This window comes from Ziziphus jujuba, chromosome 7 (assembly GCF_031755915.1).
Source record: "Ziziphus jujuba cultivar Dongzao chromosome 7, ASM3175591v1".
NCBI lineage: Eukaryota > Viridiplantae > Streptophyta > Magnoliopsida > Rosales > Rhamnaceae > Ziziphus > Ziziphus jujuba.
In genome coordinates this window covers 18763384-18780507 of record NC_083385.1, presented here as the reverse complement: position 1 = coordinate 18780507, position 17124 = coordinate 18763384, and the positions used below count along the sequence as shown (strand labels likewise).

General features: G+C 35.1%; 1 protein-coding gene across 1 annotated transcript; it reads left to right on the top strand.

Moving 5' to 3' along the window:
- Nucleotides 1-7374: 7374 nt before the first annotated feature.
- On the top strand, nucleotides 7375-11833 carry LOC107425413 (pentatricopeptide repeat-containing protein At2g22070). The gene is made up of 2 exons (XM_016035415.4): nucleotides 7375-10323; nucleotides 11294-11833. The coding sequence occupies exon 1, from the start codon at nucleotides 7724-7726 to the stop codon at nucleotides 10076-10078; it is 2355 nt and encodes a 784-aa protein (XP_015890901.3). The 5' UTR covers nucleotides 7375-7723; the 3' UTR covers nucleotides 10079-10323; nucleotides 11294-11833.
- Nucleotides 11834-17124: the final 5291 nt, after the last annotated feature.

Genomic DNA, 17124 nt, shown 5'->3' with positions numbered 1-17124 from the left:
ATATTGTAATAAACTCAAACTAACCGTAGACTTTTGTTTGACACTGAAGAACGTAAGCTTACGCTGAAACATCTTGAATTTGAGCTACTTGTAATTTTGATCTGAGAAAGTAAAAACGAGATGTGCCCAAAGGCTTGGTGAAAATATCTACTAATTGTTCAGCAGTAGAAACATACCTGATTTCAAGCAACTGTCTTACCACTCTTTCTAGAACATAATGCACATCAACTTCAATATGTTTTGTACGAAAATGGTAGACAGGATTGTAGGCTAAAGCTGTTGCTCCCAAACTGTCTGACCATACAATAGGTGTCTGTAAACTTAGTTGTAGCTTTTTAGACAACTCAGACAGCCAACTAAGTTCAGTAGAAAAATTTGCTAAGGCACGATATTCAGCCTCTGTACTAGTCGAGCAACAACAGACTGTTTCTTTGAGCTCCAAGAAATTAAATTTGGACCAAGAAAAATACAAAAGCCACTACATGACCTTCTATCATCTGGACAGCTTGCCCAGTCACTATCAGTGAAGCCATGAAAAATAAGTTTTTGAGGAGCAGGAATACTGAAACGCAAACCACAATGAATGGTTCCACTCAAATATCTTAGTAATCTCTTACATGCTTCCCAATGATTAGTTTTTGGAGTGTGAACAAACTGACACAATTTGTTCATAGAAAATGTGATCTCAGGTCGTGTAATAAATATTGCAAAGCACCCACTATACTTCTATATTCTTCAGGATTGGTAAGTAAATCCCCTTCATGACAGGAAAGTTGCTTACCTACAATCATGGGTGTGGAACAACTTTTGGCAGCTTGCATTTTGGTTTTGCTCAACAAATCCTTGATATACTTGGTCTGTGAAAGATACATTCTAGTAGCAGATCTTTGAACTTCTATGCTTAAGAAATAATGAACTCTCCAAGATCTTTCATAGAAAAATCTTTATTTAAACTGAAAACAAGTTCTGTGATGTACCTTGAATTTGATCCTGTGATAATGATGTCATCAACATAAACCAGCAGCAAAATATGCACACTTGAATTCTTTAAAATAAAAAGAGATGAATCAGCAACTAAGACAGTGAAGCCTCACTGTAGTAAAGCAGTCTTCAGTTTATCAAACCAAGCTTTAGGAGCTTATTTCAATCCGTAAAGAGCCTTGTGCAGCTAACACACATGTGTAGGAAAAAGAGGATTGATATAGCCTTCAGGTTGACTCATATACACATTTTCAAGTAAATCTCCATTTAAAAATGCATTATTGAAATCAATTTGCTTGACAGGCTAGTGATAAGCTAAAGCTAAAGTAAGAATTACTCGTACAGTTGTAGGCTTCACCACAGGTCTAAATGTTTCAAAGAAGTCAAAACCAGGTTGTTGGTGAAAACCCTTAGCAACAAGTCTGGCCTTGTGCCTTTGTATAGACCCATCTGCATTATACTTCACTCTGAAAACCCATTTATTACCAAAAATGTTCATTTCAGGTGTTGCAGGTACTAAGCTCCAAGTCTTGCTTCTTTGCAATGCTTCATACTCACTGTCCATAGCTGCTTTCCATTCAGGAATTTTAAGAGCTTGTTTAACTGTTTGTGGTAACTCTTGAATAGGACAATTTTGTGTATTAGATTCTTTTGAAACACCTTGGCATTGAGTAAGAAAAGTTTTGGCTTTACTTATACCACTTTTTGATCATGTTTGCATAGGATGAGTATTTTGAGCAGCAGATGATTTTGAATGAAGTTCTTGTGCAGATATAGGAATAAATGAATTTTGAGAACGCTACACTGCAGAAGTAGGCATTTCTAACCTGTCAACACTTGAGACACCCAAGGTTGTAGTATTTGTGTCCTTAAAGGTTGAAGCAGGAATTGTAGAAAGTTCTACTGCTGTATCCGAGCAAGGTATGTGTGAAGTAGACTCTGAAGTAGGCTCTGTAGAAATTCCCTCAGTAGTTCCCTAATCAGGTCTTGTATCATTACTAGCAATATCAACAGTTCCATTGTGTGTTGACTTATTTAAAACAATATAAAGAGGATTAGTAGACCATGTTGAGTTTTGAGTTGCAGCAACACTAGATATACCACCAGTCGAAGCTGAGGAAGAAAATCCATGTGCAAAAGGAAATTCTTTTTCATTAAATTCAACACGTTATAACAATGTAAACTCTTCCTTTTGAATCTAGGCACTTGTATCCTTTATTTTCTAGACTGTATCCAATAAACACACATTTAGTTGTATGAAAATTGAGTTTTTGAGAGTAGTATGGTCTAAGAAAAGGGTAACAAGCACAACCAAACACCTTGAGGAAAGAGTAATCTGGAACTTTGTCATATAGCCTTTGAAAAGGACTACTGAAGTTAAGTACTGCTGTTGGCAACCGATTGATAAGAAAAATCGCTGACTGAAAGGCCTCCCACCAGAATTGTAATGACATGTGTGCTTGAGCAATCAAACATAATCCAACTTCAACAATATGTCGATGCTTCCTCTCTGCTCTTCTATTTTGAGCATGTATATAAGGACAAGGGTGTCGTATACTAATTCCATGTTGCTTCAAATAGGGAAGAAAACTTCTATACTCACCTCCCCAGTCTATTTGGAGACATTTAAGTAGAGACCCTGTGCTTCTTTCTATCATTTTATGAACGTTAATAAAAATAATGAGAGCTTCGCTCTTAGTCTTCAATGGATAAATCTAGGTATACCGAGTGAAGTCATCAACAAAATGAATATAATAATGATACCCTTCCTTTGATAAAGTTGGTGCTGGTCCCCAGAGATCTGAATGAACCAACTCAAGAGGTTGTTTAGTTTTATTGACTGAAGAAGGGAAACTTTGTAGACGTTGTTTGCCAAATTTACAAGCTTCACAAAACAAGAGACTATCTTTGTTAACATTCTGAGATTGTTTACACAACTGTAAGACTTTATGTAAAACAGGAAAAGATACATGTCCAAGTCTCTGATGTAAAATGTTCACATCAGTTCCTATGTTCTGCTTAGGAGAGGAAATCTCTGTATCACTAATATCAACATCTTTCTCAGCATCTATAGTGTCAAATACACTATCAGTTTCTGTATTGACTGAAATAGTTCCAGCAGACTCTTCAAGATTGACATCAGAAACCACACCAGATAGTACAAATGCATTATAAAATTGTTGTGGTACATTATTAACAAAAATAGGTGTTTGAGACAACTACAATGATTCAGCTTCATTTGTTGCAGCTACACTTTCAGCAATATGTGGTCTACTCAAATGATGTTGGGAGAAGTCACTTTCTGCTACTGTAGTTCCGTGCACTAGTTGCAATACATCCAGCTTGTAAAGTCCACCTTCAAATGTGCCTCTTAGAAAGGCTACTCCCAACTGCGTATCCTTGATTAGGCAGTAGTTAGAATGAAACTCAATGATGACAGAATTATCTTGAGTTAATCTTGAGACACTAATCAATTTCTTAAAGATATGAGGAACTACAAGAACATCTTTTAGTATCAATTGAGAAGAAGAATAGCAAGATATTGTAGTATATCCAATACCAACAATCATTATTCCTTAACCATTCCCAATAAGTAATTGACTCTTACCATTGTACTCAGCGTATTGCACGAAGCCATTGCCATCATTGACCACATGGTTTGTGGCACCACTGTCTAGGTACTAGTTTGGATCTACAATAGTTATAGGGGTAGTTATGTTGGCAACAATGGAATTCTAAGGTAAGGCATACCAGCAACGAAAGCTTGATACTGAGAAAACTGATTTACTGGCAGACCAAAATTAACAGTTAAGTTGTGTCCAGGCTGATAAAGTTGTTGAAAAGGAGGTGAGGCAATTTGACTATTAGTGGTTGCACTACCATGAGTAAAGACAGATGCACCAGGAGCTGAATTATGTAGAATTTGACTTGAAGGAAAATATGGGACTCCAGACGATGGAACTAAAGTATTGATCTGTGAAGAACCAAAAGATGCTGGAAAGTATGTCACACTTGTAACAGGTGACTGAACTCTGTGTTGATGACCAAAAACTGGAGTAATAGGTCTTCCAAAGGATGTTCCTGTGTTATAATAGCAGGTTGTTACTATGTGACCCAGCATTCCACAGATTTGACACTGAGGCCTACTCCTACCCCCTCGTCCTCTTCCTCGAAAGAACTGTGGTCTAAAATTCTGTATGTAACCAGTGTGTCTATTATATGCAGATCTATCTTGATCAATCATGTTGACATTTCTAAAATTTTCACCTCTTCCATAGTGTCTATATCCTTCATTTCTGGAATTTCCACCTCTTCCATAATTTCTATACCCTTCATAACTCTTGTCACCAGTTGAATTTCTCTCAATTTCAAGTTTTTCAAAATTTTCACCAACAGAGGACACATTTGCAACAACATTATTGCAAAAAAAAGGTATTTCATTGCCAGAACCAAAATTATTATTATGCAATACCGCATCAAATGTATGTCCAACATTAACATGAGGTTTAGCATGTATGTAGTTAGCAGATATATCACCCAGAGTAAAAGAAGCTGTTGAATGTATCTGTTCGAGTTTAGATTCAAAAGCAAGTAAGTGACTTTATACCTCTTCTACTGTATATTGTTCAGGCATGATTCCAAGAATTGTTTAGATAGGGTCATAATCAATGCCTAGAGCTCCAAAAATATATGTCACAAGATCAGTCTCAGAAGCATTATCTCCAACAGCAATCAAGTTATTCATCAGATCTTTCATTTTTAATACCAGAGCATCGATTGACAGATTTCCTTTCTTAGTATTTTGTAGTAATTTTCTGTAATGTAGAATTCGACTCTATGATTTGGCTGCATATCTATTCTCAATTGCATTCCAAAGCTTGCAGGTTGAATCTTTATCAATGAAATGACTAGAAATCTCAGGAGAAATTGTTCCTTTCAACCATCCAACTAAGAATTGGTCTTGAATGTACCAATTCTCTTTATCTTGCATGAAATCCCTATGATTTGAGCCTGGATTTTCAACATCAACTTCTGAGCTAAGAGCTCGTTTTTCTTCATTGACCAAGTCTTCAAAGGATGAAAATTTCAAAAACTTGATAAATTTGTGACCTCTGATAACTGGCAAGACCTGCGACCTCCATATGAAGTAATTGTTGTCATCAAGCTTGATTTTATTACTAGGAAAGGGAGACACCATTAGAATCGAGTTGTGCTCAGCCATAGGCCGAGGCTCTGATACCATAATAGAAAATTTAGAACGTGATTTGTGAAATAATGGTGTTAGATGAAACTGCTTGGTTGGCAGGGAAACTAAAGAATTGTTGGAAATCAAGAAAATAAAAAAGAAAAGTAAAGAGAGCTCAAGAGCATTTCCATTTCATTAATCATAATAGAAGAATTACACCACCTGTCTTGTATTTATACAGAAAACGAACTAATAACAAAATATATGCAACTGTCATATGATTGGCCAGCATTGAGTTGCACGAATTGATGAGTTGGCAAGACTGCTAGCTGTCAACCTTTTATCAATAAGAAGATGAGCTGTCATAACTACATGCCTGACTTAGTTGAGCCACTTGTGAGAGACAGTTAAGCTGAAACAGGCTTCTAGACAAATCTCTAACATGGTCAGTCAGATAAACGAGTAGTTAACTTAGTAAACTAATGGTTGGTGTGATGGTTGACTAGATGGATGATTAGTCAACTTGATGAACCGATGGTTAGTGAGATAGTCAAATCGAAGGAGAACCAACATCATCCTTAAGGCTTCAACCAATAGATCATTGCTAGAATGATGAGGTTTGATTGAAATAAATTTTTTTTAACAAATATATAAAAAAATTTAAAAAAGTAAGCTGAATTTGACAGCTAAAGAGCATAAAAAAGCTTAAAGAGAAAAATGCAAAAGTTTTACTAAGGATTTTAAAAGAAAATCTGAAATGCAAAATCAACCTTTCATTTTCTTAATCAAAATAAATTAAAAAAACTAATAAGTAAATATAATATGCTACCCGATACACATGGTTTGAGTACAATATCACCTTAATTTATTCTAAATAAAGGATTAATTAGTTCATTTAAAAAAAATTAAAATAGGAATTTTTGACTATTATGAATCAGGATATATAATATGAGATCTCGATTTTATATTAGAGAGAGCAACGTTTTTTAGAGAAATAAATTCTGACCTATAAAATATAAGAAAAATGATATTTGTCATCAGTGGTGATTGTCACCACTCTATATGACAGTGGATCTATGTATATATATTAGTAAAAATAATATATATCGTAGTAGATTTCATGTATACATAAAAATCATATAGATATTGGACCCACTATCATGGTGACATATAATGACACTCAAAATATAATAGGGATTTTCTACTAAATGTTAGAATTTCTACATTGTCTATTTATGTTTTGTTCTTTTTTCCCATTTGGATCAAGCAAAAATGTTTCCTTCTTCTACATCTCATCAAGACTCCATTGGAAAGTGAAAACCCAACTGCGAAAATGCTTTTATGTCCAATACCCAAAAAAAAAAAAAAAAAAAAAAAAAAAAAGCATTAAACTTTTCAATTTTTATGTCTTGGACCATTTTTTTTTTTTTTTTCAATGGAGAAAAAGGGAAGTAATAGATGATATAAAAAAATAAAAAAATAAAGATAGTCAACTATAACGATTTTTTTATGGAAAGAAAAAGAAAAATAATTAGGATGATTTTTTTTTTTTTTATTTGAAGTTTGTGATGGGAGAGAGAGAAATGAAAGATATATATATATATTTTTTTTTGGGTATAGGTTAGTTATTGGAAGAAATAAAAAAAATAAAAGAGATATGAAGATATGATATACATGATCATATTAGGGAGTCTGATTTACATGATTAGATTAGACAGTGAAAACTCAGCTGCAAAAAAGTTTTTATGTCCAACTCTATAAAAAAAAAAAAAAAATTTAATTTTTGACATCTTAAATGATTTTTTTTTTAAAATAAAAAATAAAAATAAAAAGAGAATCAGCAATTGGATATTCTTTATGAAAAAATAAAGAAATCAACAATTCGATGATATGGGGAAAAAAAATAAGAATCATTTTTATGGGAATAACAAATTATGGAAAGAAAAGAAAAATAATATGATGATTTTTCTTCTTTGTAGTTTGAGATGCGAGAGAGAAGTAAAAGATTTTTTCTTTTTTTTTTTTTCCTCTTTAGTTATTATAAGATATTTGAAGACTTGCTAAATATAGTTTTTTTTTTTCTTTAAACAATTCACCTATTTATAAACTATCTAAAATTTTTTTTTTTCATGATTCAAATTTATATTTTTACAATATAAATAAATACTTAACTATTAAAACTACTCCGTTCGTCCTAGACAATAAGAACATTTTGAGAAAGGTAATGTTAAAAAAGTACCATGAGTGAAAAATCTAAAACTTAGAATCGGACGGGCTTTTTTTTGGATCTTGGGAGGGGTTAAAAATCCTGATTCGCCTCTATCAACAGCCACAAATAGGCCCAATTGGGGCAAAATTCCTAAACCCAACTTGGATTGTGGTTGCTTTTCCAACGGCTCTCTGCCCCACTGACCAGTATCGTTATCGCCGCCAATGCCATTTTGCTGTGTCCCGCCCAAATGTTGGGTTCGAGCTTTTACTCATCAATGGACGGTATACATACAAAGAAGTGATTCGACCAACATAGAAAGTCTTTGACAAGCAGCATTGAGGATAATGGAGGCCCCAAGATCTCCCGTTTTGATATCTTCGGATTTCTGTGCGTATCACCTCCAAACATGCCTCAAATTGAGAGACCCTTTTGCTGGGAAAGCAATCCACACTCTAGTCATCAAAGCTGGTCTTCATCTCAGCGTCTACTTGATGAATAACCTAATGAACTTTTATGCCAAAACTGGGTCTGTTTCTGATGCTCACCGTTTGTTTGATGAAATGCCTGTTAGGACTTGCTTCTCCTGGAATACCATTCTATCGGCTTATGCAAAACGGGGTCAGTTTGATATGGCCATTCGGGTTTTTAATGAGATACCTGAACGTGATTCTGTTTCCTGGACTGCCATGATCGTGGGTTACAATCACATGGGTCGTTTTAGCAATGCTGTTAGGATGTTTGTAGACATGATTTGGAATAGAGTTCCACTGACTCAGTTCACGGTTACTAATATTCTTGCCTCTTGTGCTGCAATTGAAGGTTTAGGTATTGGTAGGAAGATTCACTCCTTTGTTGTTAAATTTGGGCTGAGTAGTTACGTTTCCGTTGCGAATTCACTGATAAACATGTATGCTAAGTCTGGGGACCCAATGACTGCAAAAGTTGTATTTGACAGCATGAGATCGAAAGATATTTTGACCTTGAATGCTATGATTTCTTTGCATATGCAATGCAGTCGCTTTGACCTTGCTGTCTCTCTGTTTGAGCAAATGACTGAACGGAATATAGTTTCTTGGAATGCAATAATTGCAGGATACAATCAACATCGATGTGATGTGGAAGCACTCACTGTCTTCTCAAATATGCTGAAAGATTCTTCTTTAAAACCAGATAACTTTACTTTGGCAAGTGTTTTGTCAGCTTGTGCTAATCTTGAGAAGTTGCAACTTGGGAAACAAATCCATGCTCACATTATAAGAAATAATTTTGATACCTCTGTTGAAGTAGGAAATGCTCTGATCTCAATGTATGCCAATTCTGGTGGTGTTGAAATTGCAAGAAAGATTTTAGTAGACAGCAGGACCTCAGATCTCAATGTTATTGCTTTTACAGCCCTATTAGATGGATATCTTAAGCTAGGGGATATAAGCCCAGCAAGAAAGATATTTGACTCATTGAGAAACCGTGATGTGATTGCATGGACAGCCATGATTGTAGGTTATGCACAAAATGGACTGTATAATGATGCTTTGGAGCTGTTCAGATCAATGATAAGAGAAGGCCCCAAGCCAAACAATTATACTTTGGCAGCCATGTTGGGTGTCAGTTCAACTTTAGCTTCTTTGGATCATGGAAAACAAATTCATGCAAGTGCCCTAAGATCAGGGGAAGTGTCATCAGTTTCTGTTAGCAATGGTCTAATTACTATGTATGCCAAAGCTGGATGCATCAATGCTGCAAAGCAAGTATTCAATCTGATACAGTTGAACAAATTTACTGTGTCTTGGACTTCCATGATTATAGCACTAGCTCAACATGGTCTTGGGGAAGAAGCCATTGAACTATTTGAAACAATGCTCACACTTGGTATTAAGCCTGATCAAATAACTTATGTTGGTGTTCTCTCTGCCTGTACGCATGCAGGATTGGTGGAGAAGGGCAAAAGCTACTATAATTTGATGAGAAATATCCACAAAATTGAACCCACCAGTAGCCATTATGCTTGCATGATTGACCTGTTTGGTCGTGCTGGATTGCTTCAAGAAGCATTCGATTTTATTGAGACTATGCCTATAGAACCAGATGTTATAGCTTGGGGTTCTTTTTTATCTTCTTGTAAAGTTCATAAGAATGTTGATTTGGCTAAAGTTGCAGCAGAAAGATTACTCCTTATTGAACCTGATAATAGTGGAGCCTACACGGCCCTTGCTAATTTATACTCAGCTTGTAGAAATTGGGATGATGCTGCAAAAATTAGAAAGTCGATGAAGGATAGGGGAGTGAAGAAGGAGCAAGGTTTCAGTTGGATTCAGATTCAGAACAAAGTCCATCTATTTGCGGCAGAAGATGGATTTCACCCACAGAAAGATGCCATCTATGAGATGATGGAAAAGATATGGAACGAGATTAAAAAGATGGGTTTCATTCCTGACACTGAGGCAGTATTACATGACCTTGAAGAAGAAGTGAAGGAGCGCATACTTTTACATCACAGTGAGAAACTTGCCATTGCATTTGGGCTGATAAGTACCCCGGAGAATACCACACTAAGGATCATGAAGAACCTCAGAGTCTGTAATGATTGCCACTCTGCCATTAAATTTATATCCAAGCTAGTGGGTAGAGAAATCATTGTGAGAGATGCTACTCGTTTTCATCATTTCAAGAATGGTATGTGTTCTTGTCGTGACTATTGGTAGTTATAAAAAAATGAGATGGGAACGATTCATTACTCAAGAATTAAACTTTGTCTATTTAGTACCTCCTACCGGAAAGTTTGATTCATGGAGAAAAGGCAGGTGGTACTTATATGTAAAGAAATTTCTTCTCTGAGATCAATTTAATATTTTTGAAGTAGGAAATACTAATTTGCTAGATATCTTGGATACCATACTACATGCCAGAATACTAGAGACCGCTTGTAAGAGCCCATTGGTAGAAGAAGGTATGAAACTTGTTGTAAGCTCATTAACTCTACTGTTCTTACTTTACTATAGTTTTATTTTATAAAAATGGTGTTCCATCTTCCAATCTTTATCTTTTCATCAACCAGGTATGAAATTTTTTACTTTTGCAAGATTGTGATGCCAAACAACATATTATCCATCCTCTAATTACTAAAATTTTATCTAATTTATCTAAAATTTCAAATTGCTATCCTGTAATTGTTCTACATATTCTGTATGTTGTATTGAACTTGTGGATGCACAAATTCTGCCGTTAGGCTACGGTAAGTGTACAGTCCGTGCTTCCAAGGTTATGTGTTAGTGCCACATTTAGGGAATCGGTAGCTTTGGTCATCTTGATAACATCTTTAGAAAATTTAATCTGCTGGTTTCTGAGCTTTCAATATGTCTTAAATGAAATGCCAACCAGAGAAGCATAGTTTTGACCAGAGAAACATAGTTTTGACGGCTTTTTTTAATTTTATTTTTTTATTACTTTTTTTGCTCCCGATGTCTCAATTTTTGGCTGCTAACTAATATTCACAAAAATATGTACTTGTCAAACGTATAGTTTTATGGTCTGGGCGATGACGGAGTACTATACAGGTGGTCTAGCACAATTGCAAAGATTTTAACATCTAGACCATCAGTAAGAAAGGGTTGATAAATCTTGAAACCTGAATTAAGTGCATGAAACTTATTTTAATCGCCCAATCACATGGGACTATGTTGTGGGAAAAAAGATCCTACTTGCTCTGATGGTTTACTTTTCTATTCATTTGGAAGGCTAAGGAAAGTTCTATAGCTTAAACCGTGATTTAACTGTCGTGAGCATTTATAATCATGTAGATCTTTCAAGCTAATACCTTGTTCTGGTCTTCATATGTCACTTCTGGCCATAGTACTTCTACATGTGTACTCACAATTTAAATTCTAAATACTTCTATGAAATCCTTGTTTTTTTAACAGGTCAAATCAGATCCATCAACATGGTACCAGTCATTTGCTGATCATACTGATAATAAAATATTATCTCCAATTCCATGACTACTGCTGTGAGTGCATGTATTAAGTGCTGGAATCCGCTTAAAAAATAGGATGGATGCCTTCTCCATCCCTGGGAATGATGTTAAGGGTCTTGCACCACCTGCACCTGCCAGTGTTATATACGCAGCAAAAAGGTCATTACCATATATATGTCACCTATCATAGTCCTGTAGGTATGCTCCTCCATGATTTCTCTGCTTAAGTTGGGATTACTAATCTCATTCTAAACTACGAGATTAACTAGTGACTGGTGATTCAAGAATTTCCTATAATTAGGACCCTTCAGATTTCGTCACTCAAAAGTTGCATAATGTAAAATTGTAAGTAGTTATATTGTAGACAAAATTTTGAAGAAACCCTCAAACTGCAATCCTATCATGCCTGTCTGTCTTAATTTTATCTTTATGTTGCCCAATTGCATAGTTAGCTAAAAGGAATCTTAATGCAATATGTCTTTTTCTACTTTTGAGGCCCATTTTTTCTTTTTTGGTAAAAAGGGCAACCCTTGAGTCTGAGTGCTTATCAATAATGTATCAATTTGGCCTCTGGAAAAGTTTTTATCTCTCAGGCTGTGTCAGCAATGTCGTTTTGTATACGGACGCTGTCGAAAATTGTGTATATGCTACCAGCTACTTATGCTAGCCGACACTGACACCTAACTCACCAAAAATAAAAAATAAAATAAATAAAATTGCACCGACACTTTCACATAATTTAGTTGTATTTGTTGTCTTCATAAATGCTTCCAATAATTCGTTTATAAAACAAAAAAGTAAATTAAATTAAATTTTTACAAAATACGTTTTGAAATAAAAAGGTTGATATTTTGAATCTATGCACAAGCATACCATAAATTGACTCAGAAATTCCAATTCTGTTTAAATTAGCTCATTTTTAAATAATTTGAAGTTCATCTTGAACAAAAAATAAAAAAATAAAAAATAAAAGAGTTTAGGCTTGTTTAAAATGTAAAATAAACTCGGTTCAAAAAAGATTCATTTGTAACTCGATTCTTGTTGATACACCTCAGAAAAACACAATCAGACTTACAAAAGAGCAACACAAATAGTCGATTAGGACAACCGTGGCAACCAACCTTTTTTTACCAATAATTTGAATATCAATTGACTTGGTAACCCACAATTTTACAGACATGGATGTGACATGCAACTAGGTGACCAAAATCATTTGTCGTAATCGCGATTTCAAAAATGTGAATGTTAGAGACAATTACCATAACAAAATTACTTGTCAAATTGAAATGTGATTTTGTGACATGGTTGATTTTTAATTTTTTTTCCTTAATTTTTTTTCTTTCTTTGATTTTTTTATTTTTTTTGTTTTTTAAAATGTTTAAGAAATTATAATTATCATTAACTAACATTTGGTATAGTAAATTACACAAAATTAAGTTGGAAATTAAAAAAAAAAAAAAAAAAAAAAAAACACTGGTTACCGGCCCTCGCCTAAATGTTTAGTTGTTAAATAAAACCACCTTATTTGCAAGAGAGGAGAAAAATAAGAAGAAAGTAAGAATCATAAAATATTAAGAAACCTTTCTTCTAGTAATTACAAAATTAAAATCTTAAACTTATGGAAATTATCCCAAATAAATAGATAAATCTTCAACAATTTGGTGGATTTCCATGTTTTTGTACTCATTAGGTATAGTTTTTTAGACGAAAGTGGTAAAAATAGTTAAAAGAAAAAAAAAAAAATCATACTGTTTTTGAAGTTCTAAATTAGAGATAAGAGAATTCACCCCAAAAAAAAATAATAATGATAACAACAAAGATAAGAGAAACAGAAGAGACTCGGCCGTATGTTAGGAAAGAAACATGTTTTTTTTGTACAACTTCTTTATTTTAACGTTACGCGCCTCACATTTTGTATGATTGTGCGTTATCATTGAGTTTTCCTAATCAAGTAATATTTTATGGAGTGGCTCATATGACCGTTGTACCACCGTTTAAAAAATGGGTATTTAGAATCCATACATATTTAGGTGCGTTTGTTAAGGTGTCTGCCGGGAAAAATATTTTTCAATACGGGCGTCACCTTTTACGTTGAAGAAAATACATAATAATAATAATTGTATAAAAACAAAAATAAATCAAATGGTTATATTTAATTGCTAAACAAACAGTTAAGAAGGTTTCAATCCTTTAGGAAGGTTTTAATCCTTTAATAATGAAATATTTTAATCAGTTAGGAAAAATAAATACGAACAATGTAAAAAAAAAAAAAAAATTAGAATTAAAATTGACAGAAATATTTTAGTGTAAATAGGTGTAGAATATAAGTATGTGTGTCCTTAAAGTGCATAAAAGGCTTTAATATATAAGTTTAAATCACTTGTCAATCTCTTGTCTTTCCAATGTATGATAGAATCCCAATACTTATACTTTTAATATTCATATGGCCTTTGCTAGTAAAACAATGTAGGATAAATATAACTTTTAATATTCATATGGCTTTTGCTAGTAAAACAATGTAGGATAAATACAACTTGTTCATATTTTAGTTTTCTCTTATCTAGGCCAAAAATATAGTTATAAACATTGCTCCCCACATTTCATTAAATTATAATAATTTGATGAAACTTATAGTTAACTTTTTGGCCTTAGCTCTCCTTACAAGCCTTCGATAAACATTGGCTTAGCTCTCCTTACAAGCCTTCGATAAACATTGGCTTGACCATGTTGGTCTTCAATCGTCTTCTTCTACCACATCTTGTTCGGATCAAAATCTCAATACTTATACTTTCAATATTCATGTGACTTTTTTTTTTTTTTGGTTAAAACAGGGGTTTTATAAAAACCAAAAGGGAAAGGCTTAACACGGCCTAAACTCAATTGGCTTCCATAGGAACTCCCTCATGAGTCATACATTTCAAAAGGGAGGGTGGCAACCAATTCAAAAGAACTGGACCAACTATAAGATGCGTTGCCCCCCATTTACAGACAAGATGGGCCAAACTATTAGCGGACCTAGGAGCCCAAAGGAACTTGACTTGGTCAAATTTATGGCTATACATAATAATATTACAAAAAAAGATTTTCGATGCCCAGTGTAGAATACACCGGTCTTTCATATATAAGGCTTTCACCACTGATTGGGCATCTATTTTGAAAATAACCCTGTTCCATCCTTGATGGTATGCCAAATTCATAACATGCCATAGTATTGCAATTTCCGCCACTTCTAGTATGGAGACTTTTGAGTTAACGTGTATCACTTCTCCTTTGTCATTGCACGCAACCATGGCTAAGAGACTGCCCTTGTCCGTGAGTGCTGCATCCGAGTTAATTTTGATCCAACCAGCTGGTGGTCTTCTCCATCTTTACACCTGCTTCTCACTCGGATTCACCATATCATTTTGTATGGCTTCCTCTCTACTCCGAGACTCTGATATTTCTTCTACCCTTCCTCTAATTGAATTCATTGAGAGCACAGCATTAAGAACATAATCTTCAAAGCAAACTTTGTTCCACAGTCACCAAATATGTTCTAACATAATGGCACTGTAAAGGAAGAATGCATCTCGATCCTCCGGGTGAACGAGGAGTGACCCTACTGGGTTGCTCAAACAATTTAGAAAAAAACCAAGCTCTTCACCATCCAAAACCTCCCACCTAAGTCCCCAAGGGCTTGCAAACCAAAATTCCCGTGCTACGTCACATTGGAAAAACAAGTGGAGTTCATTTTCCTCACAATTGCATCCATGCATGCACTCTTGGGTATCCACCAAGATTCCTTTTGCCACAAGATTTGACTTAAGTGGAAGGCCAAAATTGGCAAGCTTCTAAAGGAAAAGTTTGGTCCTCTCATGGATTGAACTTCGCCAAAGGTGTTTCCACCAAGTACTATCTATGGCTACAGTACCTTCTTCCATCTGATAAGCTGACTTAACGCTAAAAAGCCCCAACTTGGTTTTTGCCCAAATTATCTTGTCCTCCTGCTCGTTGTTGACCCAAAACATTTTATTGATGTTTTCTACCGACTCATGATCAAAGAGGTTTTCAAGCTTTCTGAAATCCCAATCTCCATTACTATTCTTTAGTGAGCTCACCATTCCATAAGAATCAAGGGCATTTAGTCTTGGTTTGGGGACAAAATCAGGACTAATTGGGATCCACGGGTCTTCCCAATAATTCACCTTATCACATTTTCCTATTTTGAAACATATCCCTTTTGCTAGCAAGGACCAGACCTGGAGCACACCATTCCAAAGCCAAGAAGACCCACTTGTTTTCCTGCATTTCATAAAGGAAGAGGTTGGAAAATACTTGGCTTTCATCGTTTGGACCCAAAACTTATGCTCTGCGGAGATGAGATTCCATCCCAGTTTTGCTATTATAGCCTTATTGAAGCTCCATATCTTTTTAATCCCTAGCCCTCCACATGATTTTGGCTTGCATATCCTCTACCATGGTACAGGAATCCATCCACTCGACGAATTGTTGTCATGTCTCCATAGAAAGGCATGAGTACTCTTTTCCAATCTCGCACTCCACCCTTTGGGAAGCAAGAAGGCAGAGATAGTATACACTAGGATTGAGTTGGCTACGTGTTTTATTAGAGTTAGTCTACCCGCTTGGGATAAAAGATTAGCTCGCCATCCTTGAAATTTAGCTTCAATTCTCCTACTTAGATCCTCAAAGGTTTGAGATTTATTCCTTCCCACAAAGAAATGCAAGCCTAGGTGCTTCGACTCCTTGCTCAGCTTTTTCATCCATAAACATCTTTTGATATCTACCTTAGCTCTCTGCCCAATACTGTGAGAGAAAAAACAGCCGGATTTCTCTCTATTGAAGGCCTACCGGTCCATTTGCAGTACAACTGAAGACAACGTTGAATATTTCGAACTTCTTCTGGGTTGGCTTTACAAAATACAATAATAACATCTGCGAACATAAGGTGGGAAATTGAGGGAGCTAACCTTCCAATCTTGACTCCATGAAATTTCTGATCAAATTCCCATTTATAAAGCATTCTTGAAAGGAGCTCAGCCATAATGATGAAAAGAAACGGGGATATGGGATCCTCCTATTTGAATCCCCTTTCCATTGGAATTTTCCCAAAGATACTACCATTGAGAAGTAACTCCATGGACACTGAAGAAATACAATTGAGCACCAACTTCACAAATTTATTCGAAAAACCGAAGAGGGTTAATATTCTGCAAATAACTACCTAATCCACCCTGTCGTAAACCTTTTGCATATCGATTTTGATTCCGACTATTCATTTACAACTTTTTTTCCGCATCGTAGAGTGGACCACCTCATTAGCTAGAATCGCATTTTCACCAATCCATCGCCCTAGGACAAATGTTGATTAGGACAAATGTTGATTGATTTGGAGATATTATTTTTGCTAGAACCGGTTTCAGCTTCTCCGCTATGAGCTTTGATATTATCTTATACACAGTATTACAAAGGCTTATAGGATGGAGATGTTTGAATTCTGTACTGAACTGACTTTTGGGACAAGAACGATAAAAGAACGGTTTATGTCCTTCGATAGGAGGCCAGACCTGAATACGTTTTACACCATCCTTATTACATCCCTGCCTACTATGTGCCAGTATTTTTGGAAGAATAGGGCTGGCATACCATCCAAACAAGGAGCTTTGGTGCGATTCATCATTTTGATTGCATTCCATATGTCACCCTCTGTAGGAATGGCATCCAAGGCAACATTTTCCTCCTTAAAGATGCAATACAGGATGAAATCTCTTAATCTATTGC